General features: G+C 44.2%; 1 protein-coding gene across 1 annotated transcript in view; it reads right to left on the reverse strand.

Moving 5' to 3' along the window:
* LOC134447512 (echinoderm microtubule-associated protein-like 6) overlaps nucleotides 1-15363 on the reverse strand; it is a 190025-nt gene that overhangs the window by 44464 nt on the left and 130198 nt on the right. Inside the window, exons 18-22 of the mRNA XM_063197047.1 lie at nucleotides 9749-9951; nucleotides 8926-9037; nucleotides 6924-7051; nucleotides 5998-6139; nucleotides 4994-5146 (exon numbers count right to left, since the gene is read on the reverse strand). Coding sequence (XP_063053117.1) covers nucleotides 4994-5146; nucleotides 5998-6139; nucleotides 6924-7051; nucleotides 8926-9037; nucleotides 9749-9951 — 738 coding nt within the window. The remainder of the gene's footprint in view (nucleotides 1-4993; nucleotides 5147-5997; nucleotides 6140-6923; nucleotides 7052-8925; nucleotides 9038-9748; nucleotides 9952-15363) is intronic.

Genomic DNA, 15363 nt, shown 5'->3' on the forward strand with positions numbered 1-15363 from the left:
TCACACTCTATGGGTTCATTTTAATATGTACACTCCCGTCCTCCACTTGTGCTTGTCGCCTCACCCCGCCTGCTGGCCCCGCCTCCGTGGAGAAAACAATTAAGTTTCCAAGCTGTCAGCCTAGCCAAAACAAATTGCTGATGAAAAACAGACTGTTTTTCATTCACAATCCCAATTGCAAATTATAAAATGACATTAGAATTGAGATTTTGCAAGATATTGAATTAATTCATGGGCAGTCATGGGTAAGCGGTGAGGGCGTCAGACTTGTAGCCCAAAGGTTGCCGGTTTGACTCCTGACCCGCCAGGTTGGAGTAATTAACCAGTGCTCTCCCTCATCCTCCTCCATGACTGAGGTACCCTGAGTAAGGTACCGTCCCACCTTACTGCTCCCTTGGGGAGCCATTGAGGGCTGCCCCCTTGCACGGGTGAGGCATGAATGCAAATTCGTTATGTGCAGTGTTCACTTGTGTGCTGTGGAGTGCTGTGTCACAATGACAATGGGAGTTGAAGTTTCCCAGGTGGGCTTTCACTAATTTTCTGTCGTCAGTGACATCATCATGAGGTCATTAACAGGCAAATGAGCAAGGGAGGAGGGAAGTATTGGAATGCACCCTCTATGTCCGCCTGTAAACAGCCCTGTGTAACATCTTAGACTGGGCTGGACAAGAGGTTTTGTAACTGCCAGGCTGCAACATGATACACCCCTCTCTCCCGCTCTCCCTCCCTCGCCTCTCTTTTCAGTGGTAGCGCTGCAGGACTACACTGGATACTGTGGTTAAGGCTCCGGTTACGCAGAGAGAAGGGCAGGTACGATACCATCTGCTTCCTGTGGTCAAAGGTCAAAATCTGGGTACTGTACATTCGCCTTAGCCTGGGCCGGCTATGCACCACGCAAAGTTACACTGTACACTGCACACTGTTCCTCGATTGAGTCAGTCTGGACAAATTGACTATGTTGTGAATTTGAAATTCAAATTGCCCTCTGTCTTGGAGGAAATTGCGTCTGAGCATTCGCAACGGCTCACTGGTGCGTAGTTAAAGCAGTGACACACTAGATCTGCCGTTGGCACTGCTGGTAGTTAGGTCAAAGGAAAGAGAGGCCTGTTTGACTGCAGCTACAACCAGTAGCATACAGAGGCATCTTGTTGATGTAGGTTAAGCCCGTCCTCTGACAACTAAGCTATAGTCGGGGAGGAACGGTAGCCTACCATGCACCCCCCCCACAACAAAATGCCATATGATTTTTTTTGATCGTCAAGATGTCCTGAATAAGAATTTGAGTGGTAACAGTAATATAACTCACTCCCACTATACTTTTTCACATCATATTGTATATGACCCCAGAATGCTCAATGCATTCTAGTAGTACACTGCCAAGTCCTCTAGAGCCATGATTCAGTTGGTTATCATAGCTTATGATATACCATATGATAGCTTGGAGTCTGCAGTATACATATATTAAACTGTATTTGGTGTAGCTTTTTGCATAGCAACGGTTGCTAGGCAAAGCATCTTCCTTAGCAACCAACATCAGTGACACAGTTCCTCTGTGATTACATTGCGCTATGATGTCAGGATCTAGACCACTTTTTCGAGGTTCAACATGACTTGTTTGAACCTCCAAGATGTCCTTAATAAGAATTTGAGTGGTAACAGTAATATAACTCATTCCTACTATACTCTTGTACATCATATTGTATATGACCCCAGTACGCTCTATACGTTTTAGTTCTATGTAGTAGTAAACTGCCAAGGCCTCTACAGCCATTTTGCAGTTGGTTATCATAGTTTGTTATATACAATATGAAACATTGGAGTGTGTAGTTTATGAACATTGTCATATTTTTGGTGTACTTATAACATTTGGGAAAATATACTTGGTTTAGTGGTATGATGTCTGAGAGCTTGATTCTTTAAATGACCAATTCTTACATATATATAAAGACCTTAAAAGGAAATATATTAACAATTTGGAAAAGTCCAAACCCTAATGTGATGTAAGCACTAACTACTTGAACTATTGACAATGTTGCAATCTGTACGGTCTGTGTCACTGTCACAGTCCATGCAAGTTGGTGCACAAGACCACAAGACCCCAATAGAAGGAAACCAGTTGAATCATAAATAAAGTTTATTGAACATTTGGGGAAAGGTATAGTCCAAGGCGGAAAGTTCATTTACTGCTACTGTCACTGTCTGTGCTTGACCAATCACTTTCAATTTCACTCTCACTGCTACCATCACAGTGCACTTTACAGTGATACAGCTGGTGATGATGCTCTCAATGGTTCCTCTGTAGAAGGTGGTCATTATGGCTGGTGGGGCACTGGCATGCCTCAGTTTGCGCTGAAAGTAGAGGCGTTACTGGGCTTTCTTGGCCAGTGATGCAGTGTTGGTGGTTCAGGAGAGGTCCTCGCTGATGTGCACTTCAAGGAATTTTGTGCTGCTCACCCTCTCCATAGCAGCACCATCGATGGTCAGTGGCAGGAGTTGGTGGTGACCTTTCTGGAAGTTGACAACAATCTCCTTTGTCTTGCACTTGGCTACGTGGTCCACCTCTGTCCTGTAGTGTTTCGCATCGACGTTGGTGATGAGACCCGTCAGGGTTGTGTCATCTGCAAACTTCACCAGGTGGTTGGTCCTGTGGGATATTTTGCAGTCGTGTGTGAGCAGGGTGAAGAGTAAAGGGCTTAGCACACACCCTAGTGGAGCTCCTGTGCTCAGCGTGATGGTGTCCGAAGTGTTGTTGCCAACATGCACTGCTTGTGGTCTCTGGCACAGGACGTTTAGCAGCCAGTTGCAGAGGGAGGTGCTGAGGCCCATATTGTCCAGTTCGCATATCAGCTGTTGGGGTATGATGGTATTGAATGCTGAGCTGAAGTCAATCGTTGAGGATGGAGATGACTTCTTTGGTACCGATATGATGGTGGCGGCTTTGAAGCAGGAGGGGACAATGGCTTGTTGTAGTGAGGTGTTGAAGATGTCAGTGGAGACATGCTTTAGTTCCTCAGCACAGTCTTTCAGCATCCATCCAGGGATGTTGTCTGGGGCTGTTGCTTTGTGTGGGTTGATCCTGAGAGCCCTCTTCATGCTATCAACAGGTAGACACAGGTATTCTGTGGGTGGGTCTTGTTTTGTTCCTCGAAGTGTGTGAAAAAGCTGTTGAGGTCGTTCAGCAGGGATGTGTTGTTTTTGCAGCTCCGAGGTGATGGCTTGTAGTCAGTGATAGCTTGGATGTCCTTCCATAGGCCCCGTGCCTCTTTGCTTGTGTGTATTCTTGTTTTGCCTTTCTAATGCCTTGTGACAAGTTGGCCATAGCTGTTTTCACGCCCGCTTTATCCCCAGCTCTGAAGGCTATGTCTCTTGCCCTCAGCAGCCTGTGGATGTCCCCTGTCAGCCATGGCTTCTGTTTGGCTCGAGTGATTATTGTTTTTGTGTCTGTGATGTCGTCTATGCATTTGGCGATGTAGGATGTGACTGTGTCTTTATACTCTGTTGTTGGTGGCAACTTGTTTACAAATATCACAGTCAGTTATTTCAAAGCAGTTTTGGAGGGCGGATAAATCCCATTCCTAATTATGATACGCTAATGAATTCTCAAAACCCTTTAAATAATTAAAAAACTACAATATTTGAGTATATCTTAATTGGCTAACATTGTGGAAGGGAGTCATTTAAAGAAACGAAAAAAATCAGAGCTCTCAGACATCATATCATAAACCAAGTATATCTTCCCAAATGTCATAGATAGGCCTACACTATACATATGTAATATTCATAAACTACACACTCCAAGCTTTCATATGGTACATAACAAGCTATGATAACCAACTACAAAATGGCTATAGAGGCCTTTACTACTACATAGAACTAAAACATGTAGAGCGTACTGGAGTCATATACAATATGATGTACAAGAGTATAGTAGGAATGAGTTATATTACTGTTACCACTCAAATTCTTATTAAGGACATCTTGGAGGTTCAAACAAGTCATGTTGAACCTCGAAAAAGTGGTCTAGATCCTGACATCATAGCGCAATGTAATCACAGAGGAACTGTGTCACTGATGTTGGTTGCTAAGGAAGATGCTTTGCCTAGCAACCGTTGCTATGCAAAAAGCTACACTAAATACAGTTTTATATATGTACAGCAGACTCCAAGCTTTCATATGGTATATCATAAGCTATGATAACCAACTGAATCATGGCTCTAGAGGACTTGGCAGTGTACTACTAGAGTGCATTGAGCATTCTGGGGTCATATACAATATGATGTGAAAAAGTATAGTGGGAGTGAGTTATATTACTGTTACCACTCAAATTCTTATTCAGGACATCTTGACGATCAAAAAAAATCATATGGCGTTTTGTTGTGGGGGGGTGCATGGTAGGCTACCGTTCCTCCCTGTCTACTAACGTTGGTAGACCGAGACCAAGACCAAAGCAGAGATTTTTGTGCATTCCAGAACCTAGTGGAATGTGTGACTTATTTATCCTTCTTTATCCTACCTACGTACTCACCAAGGTCACCATCCGACTACGGTCTGTCCAAATTGGAACTTGTAAAATTCACATTACCCTCCGTTACATTTTTAACAGTCCGACAGGATGTGTTTAGGGTGATAGCCATGCTACGGGGTTCACCTTGTGAGAAGCGAAGGGGCTGCTTAGTTTGAGGGTTTTCACCTTGTGAGAAGCGCAGGGTTGTTTGTTCAGGGCGATAGGCTACGGGGTTCACCTTATGAGAAGCGCAGGGGTGTTTGTTCAGGGCGATAGGCTACAGGGTTCACCTTGTGAGAAGCGCAGGGGTGTTTGTTCAGGGCGATAGGCTACGGGGTTCACCTTATGAGAAGCGCAGGGGTGTTTGTTCAGGGCGATAGGCTACAGGGTTCACCTTGTGAGAAGCGCAGGGGTGTGTGTTCAGGGCAATAGCCACGCTATGAGGTTCACCTTGTGAGAAGCGCAGGGGTGTTTAGTTAGGGGGTTCACCTTGTGAGAAGCGCAGGTCTGAGATGATCTCCTTCCGGTGGTGGAAGGTCACCATGTCCTCCAGCGTGTCGGCGTTCACCACCAGGAAACTGCCGTCGTTCAGGCCCACCGCTAAGGCTTTCCCATCGGGGGAGAAGGCACAGCACCTGCCACCTGGGGAATACACACATAAGCATAATTTCATGAGAATACAGTATGGTATAGTACAGTATGAATGCTCAGACGAATACTAAGGCTTTTCCTATCACACTCAAAAACATTTACCCCAAAATGTAGACTTTACCTAATATAATCACATGGAATTTTTTTGGAAAGTCTACATTTTTGGGGTAAATATTTTTCTGAGTGCAGGGGATAAGGAACAGTACTTGCCACTTGGGGAAACACAGAGACAGTCAGACAAAGATAGATAAAGACACGTGCATGCACACAGACACACAGACACGCACGCAGAAACAATACACGCACAGAGTGCTTGTTTGGGTTGGTTGTGTAGTTAGGAAAGCAAATGTGTCATTATAAAAGCAACTGTGTCATGTTACTGTATACATGGTGGTTTTCTAAATCTTTTTCACAATCTGCCAAATCACAAATTGTGGGCTTTCAACTGATTTGGGCCCAGGGACCTCTATTCAGTGTCTATGCTCAGGTACTGTATGAAGGGATCAGGTACAAAAATACCCAAGACTTCTCTATTAGTGCAACAAGGACAACATTTTTAAATAATTGTTGTAGATAGACTGTATAGCAAGTCACGGACCGCCAGCAATACTGCCCCCTGGGATCAATAAACGATACTCTACTCTACTCTCTACAGACCACCATTGGGTCTTGGACCACTGGTTGAAAACCCAGGAGGCGATTGCCAAGTAACACTTAAAACTATAAAATGTATTTTTTTTATTTTTGAAAGTTTCAGCTGAATCTCTACCCCTCTGACTAATGCTGTACTTTGACCCAGTGACCCAGATGATGATGTCACAACGCTGGGGGGGATGGCGGACCTTTCTTGAGTTTGCGGACGGCCACCATGCGGTGATTGGCGGAGAGCTCCCAGATGCGCAGGGTCTTGTCATCGCTCACTGTGGCACAGATGGGCAGCAGAGGGTGGGCAGCCAGACCCCACACCTCCCCCTCCATATGACCCTGCAGAGAGAGAGAGAGAGAGAGAGAGAGAGAGAGAGAGAGGTAATACCCCAAAGTATGTAATGGGTAAATATGTTGACATACAACAATACATAAATGTTGGGCTTTCCATATGACCCTGGAGAGATGGAGAGATAGAGAGAGAGACCCCCAGAGACAGAGAGAGAGACACCCGAGACAGAGAGCGAGAGAGAGAGAGAGAGAGAGAGAGAGAGAGAGAGAGAGAGAGAGAGAGAGAGAGAGAGAGAGAGAGAGAGAGAGAAAGGTAATACCCCAAAACATGAGTAAATACGTTATCATGCAACAAGAAATAAAGGAGCTGTTTGGCTTGGTTGGAACTTGCCAGGGTGACCCGTCCAGACCAGATTTAAAACAATGCATTCTGGACTTGAAACATGAAACAACAGTCATACAGTAAAACCTCCCTCTTCCTCCACTGACAGAGACAGAGAGAGAGAGAGAGAGAGAGAGCGAGAGAGAGAGAGGGAGAGAGAGAGAGAGAGAGAGAGAGAGAGAGAGAGAGAGAGAGAGAGAGAGAGAGAGAGAGAGAGAGAGAGAGAGAGAGGGAGGCAGAGAGGGAGGCAGAGACAGAGACAGAGACAGAGTCAGAGACGTGAAACAACACAGTCCTAAAACCTCCCTGTCTCTTCCTCCACTGACAGAGACCAAGCCAGAGAGAGAGAGAGAGAGAGAGAGAGAGAGACAGGCAGAGACACACAGAGACACACAGAGACATGAAACAACACAGTCCTAAAACCTCCCTGTCTCTTCCTCCTCCACTGACCTGTACCAGTAGTATCATGGGCCCGCTCTTGTCTATCTCCAAGATCTCCCCGTTCTTGGTGCCCACCAGGATGTGGCCGTGGCCCAGCGTGATGGCACGGATAGAGGGGTTATCCTCCAGCAGCAGCCCTGCGCAGAGTATACACATAGTAAATGACTTGATTTGTGAATGAATATATGAACTTTATTACAGGCTCTGGGCCCAATAGGCAGACACACAACATATACATAAAAACAAAAGAGAAAAAAACAACAACAAGCAATAATGCCTAAGCACACACAAACATATTTGTCATGACAGTCTTAAAAGGCAGCCATACCAATGATTCCACATATATGATCGATATCGGATAGAGCTGCATCTGGAGCTTGTGAGAATCATTCTAATACAGTTTTTAGACTTATCCAGACGGCAAATGAACTTAAACATTAGGTTTAAGTTCATTCGGTGAATGAATGAATGAATGAATGAATGAATGAATGGCAAAGGCAGATATTGAGCATTTGTTACACATGTCACGTGGATAATAAAAAGGCTTCAATCTGCCATATTTGGCTGTAATGCGATGATACAAGTGTCTGCTAATGGCATCGAATGCGATGTCAAGGAATAGTGTGGTATTCTATATTATTATATGGTGTGACGTCATCGGTCGAATGCTCCATTCATTTCAATGGGGCTCCCCAACGTTCGCACGTCTGTTATTTTTCGATAACGGACGGGTTGGTCTATAACAGACCGCTGTCAATGTCAACAAGACTTTTCACTGCTAAAGCGACTTTTCAACAAGACTCTAATCAGCTGCTGTGATAGACAACACCTGTTGTCCTGGCTACCTAGCTGTTGCCTAGCGGTGTTCCACAACGGCACTGTTTTGTTTTGCGCAGCAACAATCTTTTGACATGAAAAACTATAATAAACTTAACATTAAATAGGCCTAAAGAAATGTCCCCGCCATGTGTGAATCATTTAAGTATATCCATATAATAAGCGGGTTAACGTTCGGCGAGTCGGTCGCTTTGTGGGTCGCTCCGCTCCGCGTCGGGGTCTAAAGATTCTCTCTGTCGTGCTGCTATTCCACGGTAGCGACCTTCTCGCCGAACGTTAACCCTTACTTATCTCACAGGGCCCTCTAATGACTCCAACTCTCATTGTCATTGTGACACAGCAGTTCACAGCACACAAGTGAACACTGCACACAACGAAATTGCATTCATGCCTCATCCGTGCAAGGGGGTACCATGCTCAGGGTACCTCAGTCATGGAGGAGGATGGGGGAGAGCACTGGTCAATTACTCCCCCCATCAACCTGGCGGGTCAGGAGTCGAACCAGCAACCTTTGGGATACAAGTCTGACGCCCCAACCGCTTACCCATGACTGCAAATGTAATGCAATGTAATACAATGTACTATAAATGGTATGTACTGGGATATGATATACAGTAGAATAAACGTAAGGATGTTTAATGTCTCTGACCTTTCGAGTTGGGGGAGAGTGCGGCCCTCTGTGTAGTGTTGTAATGTAATGTGGTATAATGTAATATATTGTAATGGTTGTTACCTTTACACAGAGGCAGCACTCCCCTAACTCGAGTGTTGTAATGTAATGTAGTATAATGTAATATTGTAATGGATGTTACCTTTCGAGTTGGGGGAGAGTGCGGCCCTCTGTGTAGTGTTGTAATGTAATGTGGTATAATGTAATATATTGTAATGGTTGTTACCTTTCGAGTTGGGGGAGAGTGCGGCCCGCTGTGTAGTGTTGTATTGTAATATAATGTAATGTAGTATAATGTAATATTGTAATGGTTGTTACCTTTCCAGTTGGGGGAGAGTGAGAGCCTCTGTGTAGTGTTGTAATGTAATATAATGTAATATAATGTAATGTAGTATAATGTAATATTGTAATGGTTGTTACCTTTCGAGTTGGGGGAGAGTGCGGCCCTCTGTGTAGTGTTGTAATGTAATGTGGTATAATGTAATATATTGTAATGGTTGTTACCTTTCGAGTTGGGGGAGAGTGCGGCCCTCTTGATGGCGTAGCTCTTCAGGCACCTCTCAAACATGTCATCCCACAGCTCCACCACACCGTCCTTCCCCCCCGTCACAAACCCCTGCCACACACAACAACAATGCAGGGAGTTACGCATTATAAACGGCACACAAACACTCACTCTATACCAGTGGTTCTCAAAGTGTGGTCCGAGGACCATTGGTGGTCTGCGGCAGAGTTCAGGAGGTCCGCGAGGGGATTTCTACTTTTCTACGACAAGCTAGCAGTAGGCTACATTTGTAACATAATTACAAAGCTAAACATAGCTGAAGTCTTATTTTCACCACAGTATGACAGGCTTGTAAATTGAAATGCATCGAAATTAGCAGTGTCATTTTAGCACCCGTCAACTGTCAATTCAGTTGACAGATGTTCCCTTAACATTTTGGGGGGGACAAAGTGGTTCTCGGACTGAAAAAGTTTGAGGAACACTGCTCTATACACACACTACTGTATATACACACACACAAACAACAAGACGATGAGTTCAGCACTATAGGGAGGATATTGTATTAGCCTAAATTACTTTTCATCTTAAAGCAACAGTAATAAGCAAATACCTCAAACCCTCCATGTGATCTAATTAAGTGTGTACTTAATACTGGCTGTACTGTAAAAAAAAGTGCAATATCCTCCTAACCAGTACATACACACACGCACACGCACGCACACACACACACACACACACACACACACACACACACACACGCACGCACGCACGCACGCACGCACGCACGCACGCACACACACACATGCACGCACACGCTCACACCTTGTCCAGGGAGCACATGGCGAAGACGGGTCCGTCGTGGGCCTTGATGGTCTTGATGAGCGTGGTGTCCTTCCAGACGTACACGTCCCCCGTGGTGGCTCCGGAGAACACCAGGTCCTCCGCACGGCCGTAGCACACCGACATCATGGTCTCCTGCTTACCCAGGCCGCCGAAGATGCCACGCTTGAACGTCAAGCCACCACCTGCAAACACATATAGAAGTACACTATTATTATTATGTTAGAGTAGAGTGATCATGTTGTTAGTGAGTTAAGATGCCACGCTTGAACGTCAAGCCGCCACCTGCAAACACACATACCGGTATGTAGAAGTACACTATTAGAGTAGAGTGATCGTTTTGTTAGTGAGTTATAATGCCACGCTTGAACGTCAAGCCGCCACCTGCAAACACATATAGAAGTAAACTATTGGTTTCAAAAGAGTTATCAAAAAAGTTAGTTTAGGAGCACTTCCTGGACTCTGAAAAAGTTTGGGTGAGGTGCTCCTAGGATAGGGAAAAAACTGAAGATAAAAAAACTGAAGAAGTTTAAAAGCCTTTAATGTGATGGCTTTGTCATGTTAGACATTTAAAAGACCCCAACATGTTTCAGCAGACATGCCTTCTTCAGAGAGTCAAACTATTGTTATGATAGACTAGAGTGGTCGTGTTGTTAGAGTAGAGTAGAGTAGAGTAGAGTATCATTTATTGATCCCAGGGGGGTCGTATATGAGTGAGTTATAATGGCACAACTATTCTAGAGAGAGGTACACTATTATTATGATAGAGTAGAGTGATCGTGTTGTTAGTGAGTTATAATGGCACAACTAGGCCTACGGCAAGCCTCCACCTGCAACCACACATAGAAGTTCACTATTGTTATGATAGAGTAGAGTGATCGTGTTATTATTGAGTTATAATGGCACAACTATGCAAAGACAGATTTGTTTGTATAACATGGCCTGCTTCAATGTAAGGCCTCCACCTGCAAGCATAGACAAATGAAATTGCAATCATTCCACCCTTGGTCCGCAATCACATGCGGATTTCTGTGTGTCCATATTTTGTCGGCCAAAGATTCGAATGTTGTCAATAATGATTACTGGACATCTGGAGACCCGCCTGTGACATGAGGCAGATTTTTGGCCTAGTATAAATAAATATAATAATAATAGTTGCCTTGGCCATCTGGTAGGGCAGTTGCCTGCCATGCGGCTGACCCGGGTTCGATTCCCGGCTCGGGTCCTTTGCCGATCCCTCCCCGTCTCTCTCCCCTGTCTACCTCTCATACTGCCCTGTCCATAATTAAGTCTAAAAAGACCACAAAAAATATTAAATATAATAATAATAATAAAACAAAAAAACCTTACTCTCATTAGATCATACTAGTCTCATATTGAGCTTCCCCAAATCTGCTGTTTTCGAAAATTGCTATGAGATTTCCCTAGATGCTGCTTTGGATTGAATTTAGAAAGATTAGTTTTTTTGCTGCGACCACAATCACCCTAGGAGAATTGTGAGTAGATAAGTACATTGTTAGTTTAAAAAAAAATGTATCAGTCACTTTTTCTGTGATCAGGGTACTGGGGATTGTGGGTTTTTTTTTTTTTTTTTAATCCCATTTTGTCCTAAACCCTTTTTGGGAAAGGGTGCCCTCTACCTATTAAATCCTAAATATCTCAGCCTCCGAAGCACATACAAACATGAAATGAGTTGCGTTTTAAAAGCTAGGACCCTCGTTTTGCCTTAAATGTGTTCATCAAGCTCTAGCTTACCCAATTTTTAAATAAAACAGCTCAAATCAAGAACCTCCAGGACCTAATGGGTTATTTGAGCTGCATTAGGCCTAATCACGTCATGTTTTAGCTGTTACTTGCCATCCTGAACAGGGCAGTAGTGGAGAGAGATTGGTGACTGAATGAGCAGTGACATCTTAACATTGGCTGTGTGCATGAAGTGAGTTTTAGTAAGTTATTAAGTCAGCTTTACACTTTTTAACAACCCTCACAGACTAGTCAAATTAATTGACAAGGAAGTGATAGAGACGGAGATTGGTGAATGTGCAGAGAGGTCTGAAAAGTGACAGTGTGAGTGAGTTTGACGTTTCAGTAACTTTGGGCCTGTTCACTCAACACTGCACAATGTGATGTTGAACAAAAAAAAAAGTTTTTAATGTTAAAACTTTTAGGACAAAGTTGTCTTTCACACACCGCGCTCTTCCAGCTTGAAGATGGAGAAGGGTTCTCCTGTCATACCAGTCCCTGCAATGTTTAAATAAAAAGAAAAGGACAAGAAAGAAGAAAAAACTGAGTGCGATCCATTTCCTAAAACTTTTAGGACAGCCATTGTTTATATTCAAGTTAGCATTTGGTTTTAATTAAATGTTGATGAAAACTTGACTCAGCACTCTTGTACCTCAGGCTCGTATCACAAAAGATGTAATGCATGATGATATGAGGCATTATAATGTGACAGAGGTCATCTTGCACCTGTTCGATCCCCTCGGGGCTGTGACCTCGTCAACAACAATGGTCCGGGAATGGAAGACACAGTACGATACCGCTGGACCAAAAGACCAGTCAGTCTCCCAGTCCAACGGCATCGACACTGTATGAGGCTTTAGGAGGGAGGTTTACTAACGTTCCACGCCAACTCTGTTAGTTAGCCTCCGTTACAATCTCCCCAACTCCCATCCGGGTCACGGCACCACTGTGACGGAGGTCATCTTGCACCTGTTCGTGTAACGGAGGCTAACTAGCAGAGTTGGCGTGGAACATTGGTAAAACCTCCCTCCGATAGCCTCATACAGTCTCGTGCCGTTGGGCGCACGTTCGATCCCCAAGGGGGGTGCAGGTGCAAGATGACCTCCGTGACATCCGTCCCCCTCGGGGATCGCACCTGCAACCTCGTCAACTACAACGGTCCGGCAATGGGAGACACAGTACGATAGATTAGATTTGATACGCAGGACCATACTTCAGTCTCCCAGTCCAACGGCATTGACACTGTATGAGACTTTGGGAGGAAGTTTTACTAAAGTTCCCCGCCAACTCTGCTAGTTAGCCTCCATTACACTAACATATTGATAAACTAGACTGCATTTCCACAGAATAAATTGCAGCAGTTACTGTGTTTGTCATTCATGTGCACAACTTATTAACATAGATCAATGCCCCCAATCAAATTTTTACCAGTTGGTTGTAGGCTATTGCCCATCCCTTCTCTGACGGATGTTACAGGGTAGATGTGGCCTAATGGTTAGGGTAGGGATCTTGAAATCAGAGTGTTGCAGATTCAAATCCCATCCTTACCTCTCCCTACACCTTGGGTCTTTCTCAAATGCTAGGCCAGTGTCCTTCCAAGTGTATCAGCCTAATTAGTCACGCCCAGTGATTGGATACCCTTTATTAGTCACACCCAGTGATTGGATATTCTGTAGAGTTCACCAAAAAGTATCCAATCACTGGGCGTGACTAATTAGGCTGATACACTTGGAAGGACACTGGCCTAGCATTTGAGAAAGACCCCTAGAGCAAAAATACTGAATCAAACCAAGATATCGCAAAACACGCCCACTCAATGCAAAAACGTGTGCTCAATATGGGTCTCCTAAGGGGGCGTTGTCCCGTACTTCTTCTTCTCTTTTTGAGGTGTTTGCGCAAGACGTGCGCTACCGCCATCTACAGCGCTAAGGGGACTTAATTGATTTTCAACCTCAGGACTCCGAAGGTCTCCTAACCGAAGGTCTCCTAAAGGGGCGTTCACCCGAGGTAAAGTGGATACCGGAAACGAAACAAAATGACGCTTCTTCTTAGATCCACTTTCTTTGCCTAGAGTGCGTTGCAATATGCGACCAATAGAGCTCTTCAGTAACGCGGAAGCATGTAGTAGACTGTAGTCTTTCATGTTAGCATTTAAGGACATCCTGGTTTGTATCGGCTTCCGGCCTCCCATTGGGAATGAATAGGGGCCAGTTTCAAATAAGCTCCGAGTGCAAGCACGCGCTTAGCGAACCCCCGCAAGCTGTCGAGGGTGTTAAAAATAGGCTGTAGGTATGACATGGTTGATCATTTTGTGTCAAACTTCGACATAAATACGATGTTGCGTCCATATGCTAAACCCGGAAACTTTTGGCGACTACAGAAGCGGCGCCTGTATCTAACGTCATGTACGTGCGGAGGGTTGTAGTACCCATGGCAACCAAAGGAAAGTATGTGTATAGTGATGTAGTGATGTAGCGTACCACGGATGACGTAACAGGTAAGAGACAACTGCATGTAGTTCGGAAGTTTTAATGATCAGAAAGGGGTTAGCAATATTGAATTAAAATCGTCATGATTTAACATGTGAATACACCAACATGATGATACGATCCGTTCCACTAATGAGAAAGGGATGCGGGGACACGCTAATGTTCGTTGTTGGCGTGCAACTTATATTTTTGCCAAACCTGAATCTCTATGGCGTGTTGCAATGTAAAAAAAATCGCCATAGAACCCGAACGCCAACCGCCGCATACAAGTTGACGTCAACGCTGAAGAGCTCTATTGCCTCCTCCACTTGCTTCTCTCCTCGTACCAGGAAGTAATTATGTCATGATGACATCACTGACAACAGCATTATATTTCAATATCTTGCAAAAGCTCAATTGTAGAGTCTTTTTCTCATTTGCAATTGTTGCATTGTTGTAGGCTGACAGCTGGGAAACTTGATCGTTTTCTCCACGGAGGAGGGGCCAGGAGGCGGGACGAGGAGACAAGTGCAAGTGGAGGAGGCAAGGTTGCATATTGCAACGCACTCCTAGGATACATCCATGGTTGAAAAGCCTGAAAAAGGCACGCACCTAACCCCACATTGCTCCCGGTACAACCAATAAATAACCTAGGCTATTAATAGGCCTAAATTGGACGATCGTCAGCTAAATGCAATGTAATGAGATACCTCTTAATGTATGTCCTCTACAAGTCTTCTGTTGTCCAGTCTTGCACTTTAAATGTCTGTATGAGCACTGTCTATGTCCATACTGTCTTAAGTCCATGTATAAGTACTGTCTATGTCTATACTGTCTATGTCCTTACCTAGATTAGTCTATGTCTAATGGGAAAGCAAGAAATGTAATTTAAAATTCTTTGTATGACCAGTGCATGTAAAGAAATTGACAATAAAACCTACTTGACTTGACTTGTATAGGCCTAATGCAGAAAAAGGCATGCATTCTGACATGAACGTAAGTTAATAAAATGCAAGCTTGGGCGTGTTATTATCAAATCATCAATCAAGTTATCAATAAAATAAAGTGACTCATTTATTTGCTGAGAGTGAGACTGGCTATTCCATGGGCTTTGTTAATTGTATTACGTTGGATGCAGATAAGGGACTGTTCGTTATTTATTTTCGGGGTCACCGGAAGAAAATAGGGGAGGGTCACGTCATTTTTTTCATTGCTGAGGGGAGGGTCATCAATTTCTTTTAAGCTGGCTAGGGGAGGCTCATCCAAAAATGTTTGGCACATTTATTAGAAAAAAGCATTCCTACCTTGTTTGTATGCTTTGATGTAACATAGCCTCAGAAACGCTTCTCCATTTAGCTAAAATTGATCACAGATTCATACCCCGTT

This window comes from Engraulis encrasicolus, chromosome 1 (genome assembly GCF_034702125.1).
Source record: "Engraulis encrasicolus isolate BLACKSEA-1 chromosome 1, IST_EnEncr_1.0, whole genome shotgun sequence".
NCBI classification, from domain to species: Eukaryota; Metazoa; Chordata; class Actinopteri; order Clupeiformes; family Engraulidae; genus Engraulis; species Engraulis encrasicolus.